This window comes from Trichosurus vulpecula, chromosome 8 (assembly GCF_011100635.1).
Source record: "Trichosurus vulpecula isolate mTriVul1 chromosome 8, mTriVul1.pri, whole genome shotgun sequence".
In the NCBI taxonomy this organism is placed as follows: Eukaryota; Metazoa; Chordata; class Mammalia; order Diprotodontia; family Phalangeridae; genus Trichosurus; species Trichosurus vulpecula.
In genome coordinates, this window is record NC_050580.1 from 127,898,336 (window position 1) to 127,913,552 (window position 15,217).

The 15,217-nt window shown below is 37.8% G+C and overlaps 1 protein-coding gene across 1 annotated transcript in view; it reads right to left on the reverse strand.

Annotated features, from left to right (window-relative positions):
- AKAP13 (A-kinase anchoring protein 13) overlaps positions 1-15,217 on the reverse strand; it is a 204,811-nt gene that overhangs the window by 47,982 nt on the left and 141,612 nt on the right. Inside the window, exons 12-13 of the mRNA XM_036735444.1 lie at positions 14,388-14,520; positions 5,493-5,667 (exon numbers count right to left, since the gene is read on the reverse strand). Coding sequence (XP_036591339.1) covers positions 5,493-5,667; positions 14,388-14,520 — 308 coding nt within the window. The remainder of the gene's footprint in view (positions 1-5,492; positions 5,668-14,387; positions 14,521-15,217) is intronic.

A 15,217-nucleotide genomic window follows, 5' to 3' on the forward strand; every position in this document is an offset into this window, starting at 1 on the left:
CTTATTTGTGTTACCCATAAAACTGATAAGCACACCCTCTTTATATTCCTCCAAATCACTGATAAAATGTGACACAGCACAGAGCTGTGGGCATTCCAATTTCCTTTCAAGGTGACACTGAAGGGTTTCTATTCCAATATCTTCATTTTACAGATGGATAAACTACGGCTAAAAAGTTAAGTGACTTCCCCAAGGTTACACAGTGTCAGACCTGGGATTCAAGCCCAGGTTAGTTGACGCTAAGCCCTGTATTCTTTCCACTGTGTCACACAAGAGCATGAAAGGCTTTATCTAATGTGTAGCTAAAATTTAGGTAAACTATATGTATAGCAATACTTGATCTACTGGTTAAGCAATCTCATCCTCAAAGGAAATAAAGTCTTTCTTAAGCTGTTCTTGAAAAGCCTTGCCTACTTTCTTTGATAAATGCTTTCTTTTAAGGATATTTATTAGCCATCCTTTTAATAATGCATTCTGGTTGTACTTGATTCCTATTTACGTCTATCACGATCATTCCCACACAACCTAAGATTATGGTCTCAATTTGGCCCAGCAAAGATAAAAAGGGAAAAATAAATTATTTTTCATTAAAAAAAAAACACCTATTGCTTTTCTAAGAACTTATACTCATTTAAAGTAGCTAAAATCTTTGGGAAGAGAGATGCCATATGCAGCATTGTAATGCTGCCATCAAGATCAGACAAATGAGTTCAATGCATGAATTTAGCAAAGTCACAAAATGAGGCTATGCTAATTCAAAAGGGAAACTAATTTTTTTTTTAAATCCCAGAACAAATCATTTCCCCAGGAGGTAAACGGGTAATTAAAGGAAGAGTCAGTTTCTTGAGAATCTCAGGAAGATTTTGAGCACAATGAAAGGAATGAGGGGAAGTAACATAGAGTGAGTGGCCCATAATTACTCACATTTTCCACTTCCTGGCAGGATAACATAGACTATGCTCCATACAAACAAACTTACTGATTCTGTTCTTCAGAAAGCTAGAGAGAATCAGGCCAATTACTTCTGTCCCTTTGAGATTACTGTTTATGCTTCCTTTCTTTTCATGTTTTGGTCCCCTACCCCTTTTATTTTCTCCTTTCATTTTTACAAGAAGCACATTACACATTGCCATTCAGGGACCTTGCAGCCACTCTCATCATTGTTCCTAGGGAGCCTTGTGACTTTGAGTGACCTGCCAAGGATTGTACTCCAATGGATAACTATGTTTTATTTTCTGAACCACAGGTAACTTAACATAGAGATTCACGGAGGTTATTAAACTGCTATCTTTTGACTTGTCCGATGCCTTTTGGTTTCAATTTCAACATCCTGCACTCCATTTCCTTTCTCTGGTAAACCAGGGTAAATGAGGTGAACTGTTTTTAAATTTCTATTAAACTGTTTACTATAACAAACTATAAGCCAGAGAACAACTGGGAGAGGATGCATATGCTAACCTAAAATAAACAGATAAGGCTGGTAATAAAACATTTTTAATTCATGCAACTGTCTCCTTCCGGAGAAATTACTGAACCTTAGAATTCTCTCAGGTCACTTTTTTTTGGGGGGGGGGGGGCGCGGGGCAATCGAGGTTAAGTGACTTGACCAGGATCATACAGATAGTCTGTGGCTGGATTTGAACTCCAGTCCTCCTGACTCCAGAGATGGTGCTTAGATCACTTACGAAAATTGCATGCTTATGCATTTGTGACTAGTAATGTAAACATTTATTAGAAAAACCAAAGCTGATCAACAGCCTTATGTCATTAAAGTTATCACAAAAGAGATAGGGCATTACAAAATGATCTTTTTAAGATGTTAGCCTTAGGGGCAGCTAGGTAGTACAGCAGCTAGAGCACCAGCCCCAGAGTCAGGAGGATTGGAGTTCAAATTCAGCTGCAGAATAGCTACGTGACCCTGGGCAAGTCAACTCTGATTGACTCCAAAACCTTCCCCCAAAACAAACCAACCAACAAACAAAAACTAAAGCTTTAAAACACGATTTGCCTAGCTTTTCCCTACCAGAAGATTATAGGATTCAAAGCTAGAAGTAATCCTTGAGAAAGTCTAACATAGAGGAAAGGGTATGAGCCTTGGGGACAGAAGACCTTGTTTAAGTTCTGTTTCTGCTACTTACTAGCCATTTATCCTGGCTCTGTTTAGTGCTCTGCACTAAACCTCTCTGAGCCTGAGTATAAAATGAGGATGACAATTTCAGAGTTGGAAGGATCTCAAGAATCATATAATCTTACTCATTCCTGAAAAAGAATTTCTCCTCCATGTCCAGCAGTGCCCATCCACTTTTGCCTGAACACCTCCAAAGAGAGGGAGGTGACTAGTGCCTGAGGCAGATACTTTAGGTCAGTTCATATGGTCAGAAGGAAGTTTTAACTTGTGCAAGACCTAAATTTTTCTCTTTATGACTTTCATCCAGCTCTAAATTCTTTTCTCTGGTAACAAATAGAAAGAATCTAACACATTTTCCAGGTGACAGCTTTTCATATATTTGAAGAATGTTATGCCCCTCTGAGGTCTGGTCTTCTACAGGATAAATATCCCCAGTTCCTTAAACAATCTTTATAGGGCATGAACTTAAAGTATTATAATCATTACACGACCTGATAGGGTTGCCATAAGGAAAATAAACGGAAAACTAATTATTAGTATATAAATGTGTACTATTAATTCTTACTGTGATAACCATTATACAACCTGCACCAGTGGTTCCCAAGAGGGTGCTCTGGCATCTTTCGGTACCATGAAAATCTGCACAGGTTATTATGGATTCTCTTCTGGGAACTCTGCTACCCCTTGCTACAAAGAGCAAATGATCAACCCAGGAAAAAGATCATAGTTCTAAGAGCTAGAAGAGACCTAATAGTCATTTAATGTAATCCACTCATTTTACAGATGAGAAAACTGAAGTCTCTTTGGGCATGGGGCTCAAGTCATATTCCCAATTGGGACTGAACAGCTCAGAATTTCTATTTATGTTTTTTATAAGATAAATGTCCGAAAACCATTGAGAAACTAACATGGATTCAGGGTGCCTACATTCAAAAAGGTTTGGAAACCGGAGAAAGACATTACAGTACATCCCCTAGACTCTGACCAATTTTTTGTTACTATTTAATTAAACTGTATTTATTCAGCATATGGGCTAGAAAAGCCCCACAGAGTCTAACTTTTTTTACAAACAGTGAGATGTCCTGAAGCCTGGGAAAGAAGGTGGAAAAACTAAAGGGCTAAATGATGACTGTCTAAGAAAGTTCACCATTCACTGTATTTGACTGATCATTTAGCAGAAATTTACTTAGTATATCATACTGACATACAGTTTAAATACTTTAAGGTAATCTGATCTAGACCAATATCTGGTATTTCTTGGGGGTAAAGCAAAATCCACATATTTTTACTTAGAAATGATATATATCCAAAGTAAAGTCCATCTGTCGTCTTTAAATTAAATAATTAGTAATTCTGCCTGATAATAAGAGCTTTACATACATGACGTTATTTGATGATAACAATCTGGTGAGACAGGTAATACAAGTATTATTATCCAATAAAATAAGACAAGAGAAGGGACTTCCCCAAGGTCACAATGATATCACTGAACCAGATGATCCTTAGCTATAACCCTCTACAAGTCTGAGTAAGTGTTCAGATTAGAATTTTAACTAAGGCATTCTCATTTCAAATGTAAGCTTCTTTCCATGATGCCATATCTACTTTTTAAGAGCTCTAAACCAAGAACTAAGAAATCATGATAAAGCACATCAGTTACCTCTACCGATAAATAAACTGGTTCTTCTGAATGTGGACTGCTTTTTTTCTTGATTCAAAGATGGCTTCCTTCCATGGTCCCAACTTGTTATAGCATTTAAGTATCTCTTAAACTATGTGTTATAGCATAAAGTGAGCTGAGAAAGATAAGTGCAAAGAGGAGAGACGTAAGAAGAAATCAAGCCTAATGTATCTTGAAAGAGATTTGCCACAACCTCCCTCTCTGGATCTACAGAGAACGCACATCATAGTGCAAAAACGAAACCTGGTGGGATCCACCCCCACTCCTCCTTCTAAACAAGCTAAGAGTAGTCACTTCAAGAGCAACATCAGCATATTAACTCTCCTCAGTGCTGCTTTCAAGATGACTGTTGAACTTCTAGTGCTAACATGCAGCAGGTGGAAAAAAGTAACCTCTTGCCTTCTATTTTATTCCAATCCTAACCAGAACTTTTAATTCAGCTACCAGGGCATCTTATGTTCGTGCCAATGAATTAAGACCCCATTCCACCAAAATCACCAAAGGACCACACGTTGAAAACCAGTTTCAAGCCACTGGGTAAGGTCCAAAGGAACCAACTGTGTCTGGATAATGCTTCTTCGTATCTCTTACAGTTCCCAGCACCAGTAGACAGCACCTCAACAGGCATCTTTTAATGGACTCTCACTTCAATTGCTTGAGCCTTCACTGTGGCTAAATTTAAAGGTAAATTTAATTTGTCTGCAGCCACCCAAATCCCACTATCCTAGATAGCTACAATTTTAACCCTTAGTAAAAATAACAAAAAAGATTTGAAACCAACTTATACAGAAATTTCCAATAAGGCAAAAAAAAAAAAGCACATAAAGGGAAATGACTAAACATATGTATCCAAAGATCAGATGTTCCAGAAATCTTCAGCTCTGCACGTATTATCTATCTTATACTGTAGCATCTCCTTATCAAATAATGGATGTCTCCAACCATTGCTTACTCCAGACAACCAGCTTGATTTTTAACTCTAGTATTAGCTGGTGACCATATCAAGAGACAGAAAAAAGTAAATAGTAGACATTTCTCAGTTGTAAGTTCTACTGGAATCTGAGAGCTCTAAAATAAAATCTACCCTGGAGTCAGGAGTACCTGAGTTCAAATCCGGCCTCAGACACTTGACACATTTACTAGCTGTGTGACCTTGGGCAAGTCGCTTAACCCCAACTGCTCTGCTTTCCCCCCTGCAAAAAAAATAAAATAAAATCTATGTTGTCTTTTCCCAAGCTAGCCAGAAAAGTCTCTTTTTTCCTTTGGTAAAATTTTTTCAGGGGAAGAAAGGAAGACTTAATATCTTAGTGTATTACCTAAACACCTGGAATCACTCAACAGTCAATCTTAGCTTAAAGGTAGGTTTTAATACACAACTGGAAGCCAATGTGGTGCACACATGCTAGGGAAAGTATTATTAGAATTAACAAACCAGAGGAGACTGGTAGTTACAATTTGCTAATGGCAAATTAGTAGAAATGTGTACTTTTTCTTTTAAAGTTATTGAAGGAACAATTAGAATACATAGCTGCACCTAAGAAAATAAAGTATAAAGGGCTAAATCTTTATTTACATAATTTCTGAACAGATAAGAAACCAAAACAGGACACCTCTAAGAAGCCTTCCTCCCCAGGGGAAATCCCTTATGCAAGGACACTTCAGAAAGAGAAGAAAACTGCTTACTTGCACACGTGTAAGCATCTTTGTTGGTAAAAGCTTTCATACACTGGCTGCAATTGATTGGCCCCACAACAGGGATGGAAGCAAATGTATGTCCATTCAACGTCTTCTTGTCCTTCTCTTTCTCTTTGGAGTCTTTATCTTTCTCCTTAATCTTATCTTTGTCCTTCTCCTTCTCCTGCCAAAGGAAAGAGCCATTAGTTGTACATTAGGTGGCATTCTCAGTAACTTATACCTTACGATAACATATCATCACAAGTCTGGAAGGTATTTGTGGAGAGGTAAAAGGTAGCTTGGTGGTGCAGTGGACAGAATATCAGGCCTCAGACACTTATTAGCTGTGTGACCCTAGGCAAGTCACTTAACTCTGTCTGCCTCAATTTCCTAGCTGCCTGGCACACAGTAGGTGCTTAATAAGCATTTGTTGCTTAACTTATTCTACTTCAGCTACCGAACAGAGGGAAAGGCTTTACTTTCAAAGTAACAGCACAGAAGGTCAGCTTAAACATCCCATCTCTCGTGCACAGCACAGATTGCTACCATAAAGTTCTTGTACTCTACAAACCCTCTTCCCTCCTTCTAACCCATCCCTATCACTGTCTGCTGACTCCCTCCATCCTATGTCTCCTCATAGGCTCAAGGACCACCAGCTGTGCTATCAGTTGGCATTCTGAAGAATAAGGCACCTCCTATATCAGCATGCCTACACCAGGAGATTCCTACCTTTCTGCCTTACGGGTCCTGGGCATGAGAACTCCCAGTTGCAGTTTTCAAGGGGCAAATGTACTAGTCAGCTGCTACTCATCCAGCGAAGTGCCAAAGCTTATTTTTTCCCCCTCCTTAAAGCCCTCTGGCCAGAAAAGACCTGGGGTTAGGTCTACCTCATGAATCATAACCTAACCTTCATATGAATAAAAAATGCAAAATGGAGACTGATGCTAGAGTAGTACCTAATGAAAGGAGGGAAGAATAGGTAAGGCAATACCAAGAACATGTAAAGTATCAGTCTGATGTGACCTGCATCCTCTGCCCCTCCACCATCCCAATCACTCCCTACCAACTGGCAGGAAGTTCTACCAGAGATTCAATGGGAATAAGAGAAATTTTTAAATAAAGTATAAATATCTCAAGGACAACTTAGGAGGAGCTGTCATTTATATGTTAAAGTGAGTGAATTTAATTAGACTTATTTAACATTGTTGGGAGCAGGTTATAGGGTAGAAACAGGAGTTTTCATTTTGAGAGGAGATGAAGAGGTAAGCTTGGAGCATGAGGCAGAAGGCGTGGCCAAGTCAAGTGTGGGAATAGGAGTTATAGGCAATTAGAGGGTTCAGAAAAGTCCTATGTACCTGAATAGTCACTTAAAAGTATGTTAAGAGGATGCCTTAACAATGGTAGCTAGGTCGCAGGCCTGGAATCAGTAAGACTCATCTTCCTGAGTTCAAATCTGGCCTCAGACACTTACTAGCTGTGTGACCCTGGGCAAGTCACTTAATTTAACCCTATTGGCCTCGGTTTCCTCTTATGTGAAATGAGCTGGAGGAGGAAAAGGTAAACTACTCTGGTATCTTTGCCAAGAAAACCCCTAACGGGGTTCACAAAAAGTCAGACATGACTGAACAACAACAAAGAGGATGTTCAAAGGTGATATCACCTACCTAGTGGTTTTACATAGACCAACCTTTCCTTTTTAATTTTCCTTTCAACTGGGATTGGCCCCTTCCTTTGGAAAACAGGCCCAAGTTCTCTGGATCTGTCAAACGGGAGCTGCTGCTGTTCAGTCATATCCCAGTCTTTGTGACCCCTTTTGCGGTTTTTGTGGCAAAGATAACAGAATGGCTTGCCATTTCCCTCTCCAGCTCATTTTACAGATGGGGAACTGAGGCAAATAGGGACTTGGCCAGGGTCACACAGCCTGAGGTTAGATCTGAACTCAGGAAGATGTGTCTTCCTCATTCCAAGTCCAGTGCCTTATCCACTTCTTAAAGAGGCATTCTAAGTGAGTACAAGAAAAGGCCTTAGCCTAAAAGAGCCAGGGTCTCCCACTGCATCCTGGATCATCTCCAGTCATCCTGATGAATATCAGGCCACTGGACCCGGATGGGTCTGGAGGAGAAAGTGAGGCTGGTGACCTTGCAGAGCCTTCCCTCACTCAAATCAAAGTCAACTGCAAGTCATATCATCATTTCCCTGATGCCACAGTCCTCTTTGAAAACGAAGGAGAAACATGACAAGGTCCAAGTAGGGAAGGGAGACTTTCTTGCCCTTAGCATTCAATTGTAGTTGTAGGGAAAAAATGGAGGACAAGGAGATTAAATTTACTTCCTGAGTCTTAGGAGATTTTGGGCCATTCTCCAAACGTGCTGTTGATTACACTTGATATGGTCCCCATTTTTGATCCCTTGGTGGCCAGAATGAATGAATTCTTTGGCAGAGCAGGCAGTGCCTGGCCCAGGTGGCATGTAGCAAACTGAAGATGTGTATGGAATTGTTGCATCTGAACCTTTCACATAAGGTGCTATGTGGATTAGACTTGGAAAAGTTAAACTTGCAAAATTCTTTTGAGTTCCACTGAGGTTCAAAATAAAGACACAATTCCTTTCAATATAAAGACACAATAATCACATAACAAGGATCCGTTTTATGCATATGACTTCTTTGGCACTGATGCAATGGACTGTAAAGAAATCCACTAGATGCCAGGGCCAAATTCTCATTGAGAAATGGCTTTTATTAAAGTTGTACTAGTAAGGACATATATTTTCATTATAAGAAAAACTATCACTATGCTTTTGTGAATAATACTAGGTTTATGTTGCTGTCTTTTAGTTTTAATTGTGGCATATGACTGCCCTTTAAAAAATTTTCACTTGGAACCCCCTTAGTCCTTCCCTCCTTTTTTTTTCAGATCTCACTTATTGATAAAGATATTACAAAATGTCGGACATCATTAGGAGAGTTATTAATAACAAAACAATATTTTCTCCCTTTGCTTAAAACATGAAACAAATCTACACCTGGAGTATTTTGAATGGTGTTCTGTCCTTTCCACCTTAAGAATTTTCCTGGGAAGGGTCAGAAGAAAGGCAATTAAATGACTCATAGGAGTTGATGGTGCTTTACATGATCTTGAACTACAAGATTATGGATTTCGTCTGAAATGCTAAATACTGGGAGGCTACGTGACTAAGTTTTCATGATAACTTAGGATAACCTAGGAGGAAATATCTGATGGGTATTAGAGAAGAGAAATTAATAGAAAATAAACTTTTAACAGATTAATACAGGACAATAATCACTATAGTAATAGAAGTATAACCTTCTGAGGCTGACACCATGAAAGTCATCTGTACTCTAGAGACTAAATTTTCCTTGCTGCTATTGTTAGAGACAGAACACTCAACTAGATGAACCAATGATTTACCAATATATCACATTTCTTAGATAACAACTAAATTTGAGGGACTTGAGCTACATTGGTAGTTATATGGTAATTAATAGGAACTTAAAGATTATCTGTATGGTGCCATATGCTACAATAGAACTCCAAAGAGATGTATATGGACTTTCTTTTAACTTCTCCCCCCCACCCAAATTTACTGGAATTGTTGGGAGACTCTTTTTCTTTAGTATGGAGATTGTTGTATATATAAACCTAGGTACTGAAGTAGGTATTTTGCTAAAAGTGGATGTTAAAAACAACACATTTAAACACCAGAAAACTGGAGAAAGACTGTGAAGTATATGGTTTAGATAAATTTGTTTGCTGATTATTAGGGTATATTTAATATTTAATGGAAATTCAGTGACACTATGGAATAAAACTACACATAAGAATGCAATGTTAATTAAAAAAAAAAGATAAACTGCTTCAGTTACAAAACAGGAAACTGCTCTGAGGAGGAAAAAAAAGCAATTTCAACCTTACACATAAACGTAATAAAAATGAACAACTTTAGAAATGGTGTCACTTTAAAGAATTTCCCTCTTTTCCCAAAATTATACTTTTTAATGTTTCTCCAGATGCCAATATTGAAACAAAAAAGCATTCCCACATACTCTGTTCTCAAAAGCTATAGTGTATTTATAATTTAAAGAGTTGTAAGACATTTGCAATGGCAACTAGCTGTTCACATTCCTGTGATACAGCAGTGCTGTTCAAACTTTAAAAATTAGTTTCTTCACCGTCTGTTCTTCCCAATGCTCCCCAAAAAGGCTAGTTTTCTTCCAGGAATCGGAAAATCCAAGCTCCATGTCTTCCCTTTATGTGCTTGCTTATTAGATTTTTGTGTTTAAAAAAAAAGTCAGGCGCTTACCTCCCCATGTTTTGGTCCTATAAATCTCACTGTTATGAGAGGGACTTCATGAAACCGACCCCACTTTACCGACATAATTCTCCCCTAAGGACAGGAAATCTGCTCCCTAAGAAGGAGGAGCTCATGCCTACAGGGCGGAGAATATCTGCTTCAAGCTGCCATTAGAGAAAGTGTAAGAGGAAGCCAGAGACTGGTTGACAAAGACAGAGGGAGGGTTGATAACAGCCTGTTTCCTTGAAGACAATCTTAACTATTTGGATGCTGCTAGTAACAACGTTTAAAAATGATAAGGGAACTGAAACAAAACTAATTCTCTCCAAACATGTCTCAAGCTTGGAAAGACAACTGGGTCTGGGTTTTAAAACACTACTGTGCTGATAATCACTTTAAAAAAGTCTCTTTGAACCTAATGCTTCATTTTATAAAACCATTGATTCCCTTAGGAACACTCTTGGTGAATCATCTGGCTTTGGGAAAGGGGTAAACTTTTTTTTTTTCTAAGTGACTTTTCGTATGATTATTTAATTTTTTCAGCTGCCAAACCTCTATATTTTGAAATTTTAAAAAAAAATCTCTTCCCTAGGAAACAGTTAACAGTATTCGAAAAAGAGTTGAACAAAAGCCCACGAGGATGACAGTGGAGGAAGACAAATTTTTTCCTTTTTAAAAAACACAAATGATCATAATTATGAATAGGGAAAACTTAAAACCTCTTCCATTTGATTGTGATGAGCAATTCTGTCACACAGTGAACATAATAAATGAGAAAGCGAATGAGTGAACTTGTTACTACACTTAAATACTAGTTTACCAAGAGGTAGTGTGTTATACTGGGCAGAGTACTAGACTAACAGTCAAGAGATCTGGTTCTAGCCCTAGATCCTACATTAACTCACTGGGCAATATTGGATAAGTCATTTTAGATCTCTGAGATTTAATTTCTTCCTCTGTAAGATAAAGAGGTTGGACTGAATGATGTCTAAGGCTGCTTCTAGCATTGACAGTATGATTTTTACCATATCATTTTTCAAATACTCATCCTTCAGAATGACAACCTGATACCTACCTACCATCCATCCTTACCTGCCTTAATTTCTCTTTAGGAAAGCATGTGTTAGAAGAAATGAGTGACTTGCCTTAAAACTACCAAATGTTTCAGTGAGAGAGCTGGGATTGCAACTCTACTCCCAGGTGACTTGCTTGACCTCAACTAAAAATGTTTTTTCATAATTTTCATCTCTTTATCATTGGTGGGAGGGGAAAACTGATTTACCCAAAGTGAAATATGGTGAATGCAAAGATTTCTACGGTTTAAAAAACCAGCAACAAATGTTATAGGGCTTTTAAGTACTCTGAAATTGAATAAAAGCAGTCTGGAGGAAACTATACGTAGAATTCTTTCTCAAAGATAGCCTTCAGTGAACAGTGATACAGAAGCTGTAATTGGGTCTGCTTCCTGCTGTACTTCCTGTTTAGACTGCAATTTGCCTCTTTGAGATTTCATGCTTTTTCTAAAGACTTTTTTTTTTTTTTGCAGAGGGGGAAGGCAGGGCTATTGGGGTTAAGTGACTTGCCCAAGGTCACACAGCTGGTAAGTATGCCAAGTGTCTGAGGCCGGATTTGAACTCAGGTCCTCCTGACTCCAAGGCCGGTGCTCTACTCACTGTGCCACCTAGCTGACCCCTTCTAAAGACTTTTTATCAATTTTTGTTAATTCCCAAAGAAATATATCAGCAAATTAAGTTAGAGTAATAAATATGTGGTTACATATGAAAATATTTTTTTTAAAAGAGAAAACCAAATGATACTCTTCTAAGTAGAAATTCCCGAACAACCCCTAAAGATCTTTTTAAGCAATCTTAGTGAATACTATTTATGTTGATAAATTGTTTTAAGATGACTTTTAATATTCTTACTCATCACAAAAGGCTGTTAATACATGCTATTTTTTTTTTACTTATTTTACAGATGATGAAAGAAATCTCAAATAGACTAAAGATAAGGAAGACCACACAAGGCCATTTAAAAAGTGATTCAAATGAAGCGACCTTCCTTACATTCTAGAAAATTAGTGGCAGGCCCAGAAGTGGGATGTTTAGATACTGATTTTCTATTTCATTGCTTGAATTGGAAAAAGGCATGCTGTTTTTTTTTTTTTAATAATGTTGGAAATAAGAGTCACTACCGCTGGACAAACTTATTTAGAGAAATAACTTCTGAATGGGTGACCTCTGATCAAGATGCATAGAACCCAGATACTTATAAAAGCACAGTACTTACTTAGAATGCCCCCTATCTGCTCATCTATTCTTCCCACTACCAACTTCTGCTTGGGGAAAAAAGGCACCAGTGAGTTCCCTTGGCAGGCAGCACACCACTGACAACCCCTGAACCGGTCAATAAGTAACTACGGATCATTGTCTTGCAAATTTCTAAATTTACTTGGTGTACAGGGGACTATATAGAAGCCTGATAATACTGTGAAAGGGCCTGTAACCCTGAGCCAGATATTTCCTTTACAATTGTGTTTAAGACTTTCCATCGCTTGAGGCAGCCTGGCCTCTTTGATGACCACACTGTGAAGACACACACATCTCTAAGAGGAACAAGTCAATTGCACAATAGTGTTGTAACTTCCAGCAAGGCAACAGGTCAACCAATGTCTTATTTACTCAAATGGTTTCTGACAGAGATGATATAGACTGTGTTCTAGTGTAGTTCTTCGTCCTTCCCACCACTCTACCCTCTATTCTCAATCTACAATCTAACTACAATGCTTTTATGTAGATAACACAAGGCTTAACGGCAATGAGATTTTATCTTAAACGGAAACCAGGCTAAAGTACAAAGAGAACCGGGTTCTAGTCTTAGTTCTGCTACTGAATTAGCTGTAGAGGGCCAGGCTTGTCCCTTTGGCTCTCTAGAACTGTTTCCTCACTTATAAAATAAGGGAGTCATTAGAGTGGGGGAATCTCTCAAGTTCTTTTTAGCTCTAGAATCTGCCTTACATTGTTTGCTACTGTTCCACACATTTTAAGACTTTTTTTTTTTTACCAACTTCAAGGAGAAGGGCACCGTGACGAGAAAGAAGACACTCAATAGATAATTGTTAACTGACTGGAAAGTCACTGATCTCTCTTCACCTCCAGACCCCTTGGAAGGGCATTTTTGAGTTATATATTCAGGTCATTTGGCTATTAGGCTGAACAACAGGCCTTGTTCTCAGTTCTACTACCAGTTTTTCTATGAAAATCTATTCCCTTCTTTAGGCCTTACCCTTTTAAATGGAAAATTATAGCTAAGTATGTAAATAATATTTGATAATTCTGATTATCTAGGTTCTTTGCCCCGCCATTTCACCTGGTTTTCTAGGTGGTGTAGTAGATAAAGTACTAGGCCTAGAGTCAGGAAGACTCAGTCACTTTCTATTTGTATGACTCTGGACAAGTCATTTAACCTGTTTGCCTCAGTTTCCTCATCTGAAAAACGGGGGTCACAGCACCTACCTCCCACAGCTTTTGTGAGGATCAACTGAGATAATAATTATAAAGTGTTTAGCACAATGTCCAGCACATAGTAAGCACTTTATTAATGTTAGCTATTATCACCATCACCATCACCATCATTATTATCATTCATGTAGTCAGGAAAGAGGCATAAGGATGAAATTTCAATCATTTTCTTTTGTTCTTTATGAGCAAAAGATAGGCTATTCCTGGAGTACTGTATCTTTTCTTAGTAACTACTAAAAACAGGGCAGATGTGGTTGCTACATCTCCACAAATCCACCTGTTCAGGAGTATGAACCATTCAGTAGAGACTTAATGCATGCGTCCTTAAGTTAGTTCTTGCCTTCTGACTACAGTTTCATGTCACTGGGGGTCCCGTTTGTTTTGGAGGTCACTTCTCTCTCCAGGAAAGCTCAGATCAATAATTGAGCTGATTTAAGAACTTTTGCAAATAAATTTCCAAACTGGATTCTTTTGGGGGGAATCTGGAACAAGTGGAAGTGACAGAAATGCAGCAGAAATGTCAATAGTAACGTACCTTTCCCCACTGGTTATAGTAGCAGGGAAAATTGCAAGTAAATTAAATTACTCCTTATTTTTGGCTTTCAATATTTTGAAAACACTAAATTACTGGCATTGGCACTGTTTCCTTGGGAGCCAAGAGTAAAAGTAAAATAAATCACATTAAATGAGCCAGTTTTCATAGTCCTTGTGAATTCCTGAGGTATCACATTTCATGGGTGTAAATGCACAACTGAAGCACTGAATACCCTGCAGTGCTTACAAACTGCAGGAAATTGTCAAGTATCATTTTAAACCTGTGTCACTGATTTCATCACAATCCTTCTGACTCAACTCACGCACAAACCTATTCTGTTATCCATTTTGGAAAAAGAGCTTTCAGACAACATCTTTGAATTTTTTCCCATCCACATCCTTATATTACATAATCTGATTTAATTTGTATATTATAAGTATAATATTCTGATGCCTGTTTTAAGTGACCAGGTCACATGTCATCCCTGAGCAGGCCGATATAGAACACAAGGACAAATGAGACCAGATTCACTTACTTTGCTCTTCTTACTGCTGGACATTTTATTCTTGATGTAGCTGAAAGTGCGACTGACTTTTGTTACACTTTTCTCTTCAGGATATTTCTTGAAGGGGCTCTGTGGAGGAAACCTGAAGACCTGTTCAGTTACACTAAAAAAAAAAAAAAAAGTCCATTTTAAAAAGGGACATAATATGTGATGTGAACATCTAAATTTTTTTCCATATGATCCTATTCTGTCACTTATTATTTTAACCATACGTCAAATGATTCATAATCTTATATCAAAAAAGAAAAGGAAATAATCAGAGAGCAGAGAGGAGTTAGGGATATTTGCATAATATGTTTAAAAATTAAGATGGCACATATACTACAGTACCCTCTGCTGCTGACAAATGAATTCCTATTCTCTTAGGAGCAATTAATATTTTAGTACTACTGTACTACAATGGAATAACTATTGCATTTATGTGGTACAGGTTTTTCTTGTTTTCTTCTGCTTTCTTCTCTTTTCAATATGGCAATCATAGGTTCAGAGTCAAAAAATTAAACAAGTCATAAAACAAAGCTGTATTATTAAGTATCCTGGATTTTTCTTTGAGCTAATACTAATTAGGTACTAATTCTAAATATTATCTCTCAGATGAGTAAATGATAGTTTTTGTTGGGTTTTTATAGTTTATCCACAAGTATGATTACACATAAAATACCAAGTCTGGCTCCTTCTACTGGCTATGCTACAAGGAGTTAATTTTAGTTAACTATCAGCCAGAACTAAATCCAAAATCTGTAGTGAATGAATTAAGTCTTGATGATAAAGGCTGAACCAACTGTACAATAGATTATACA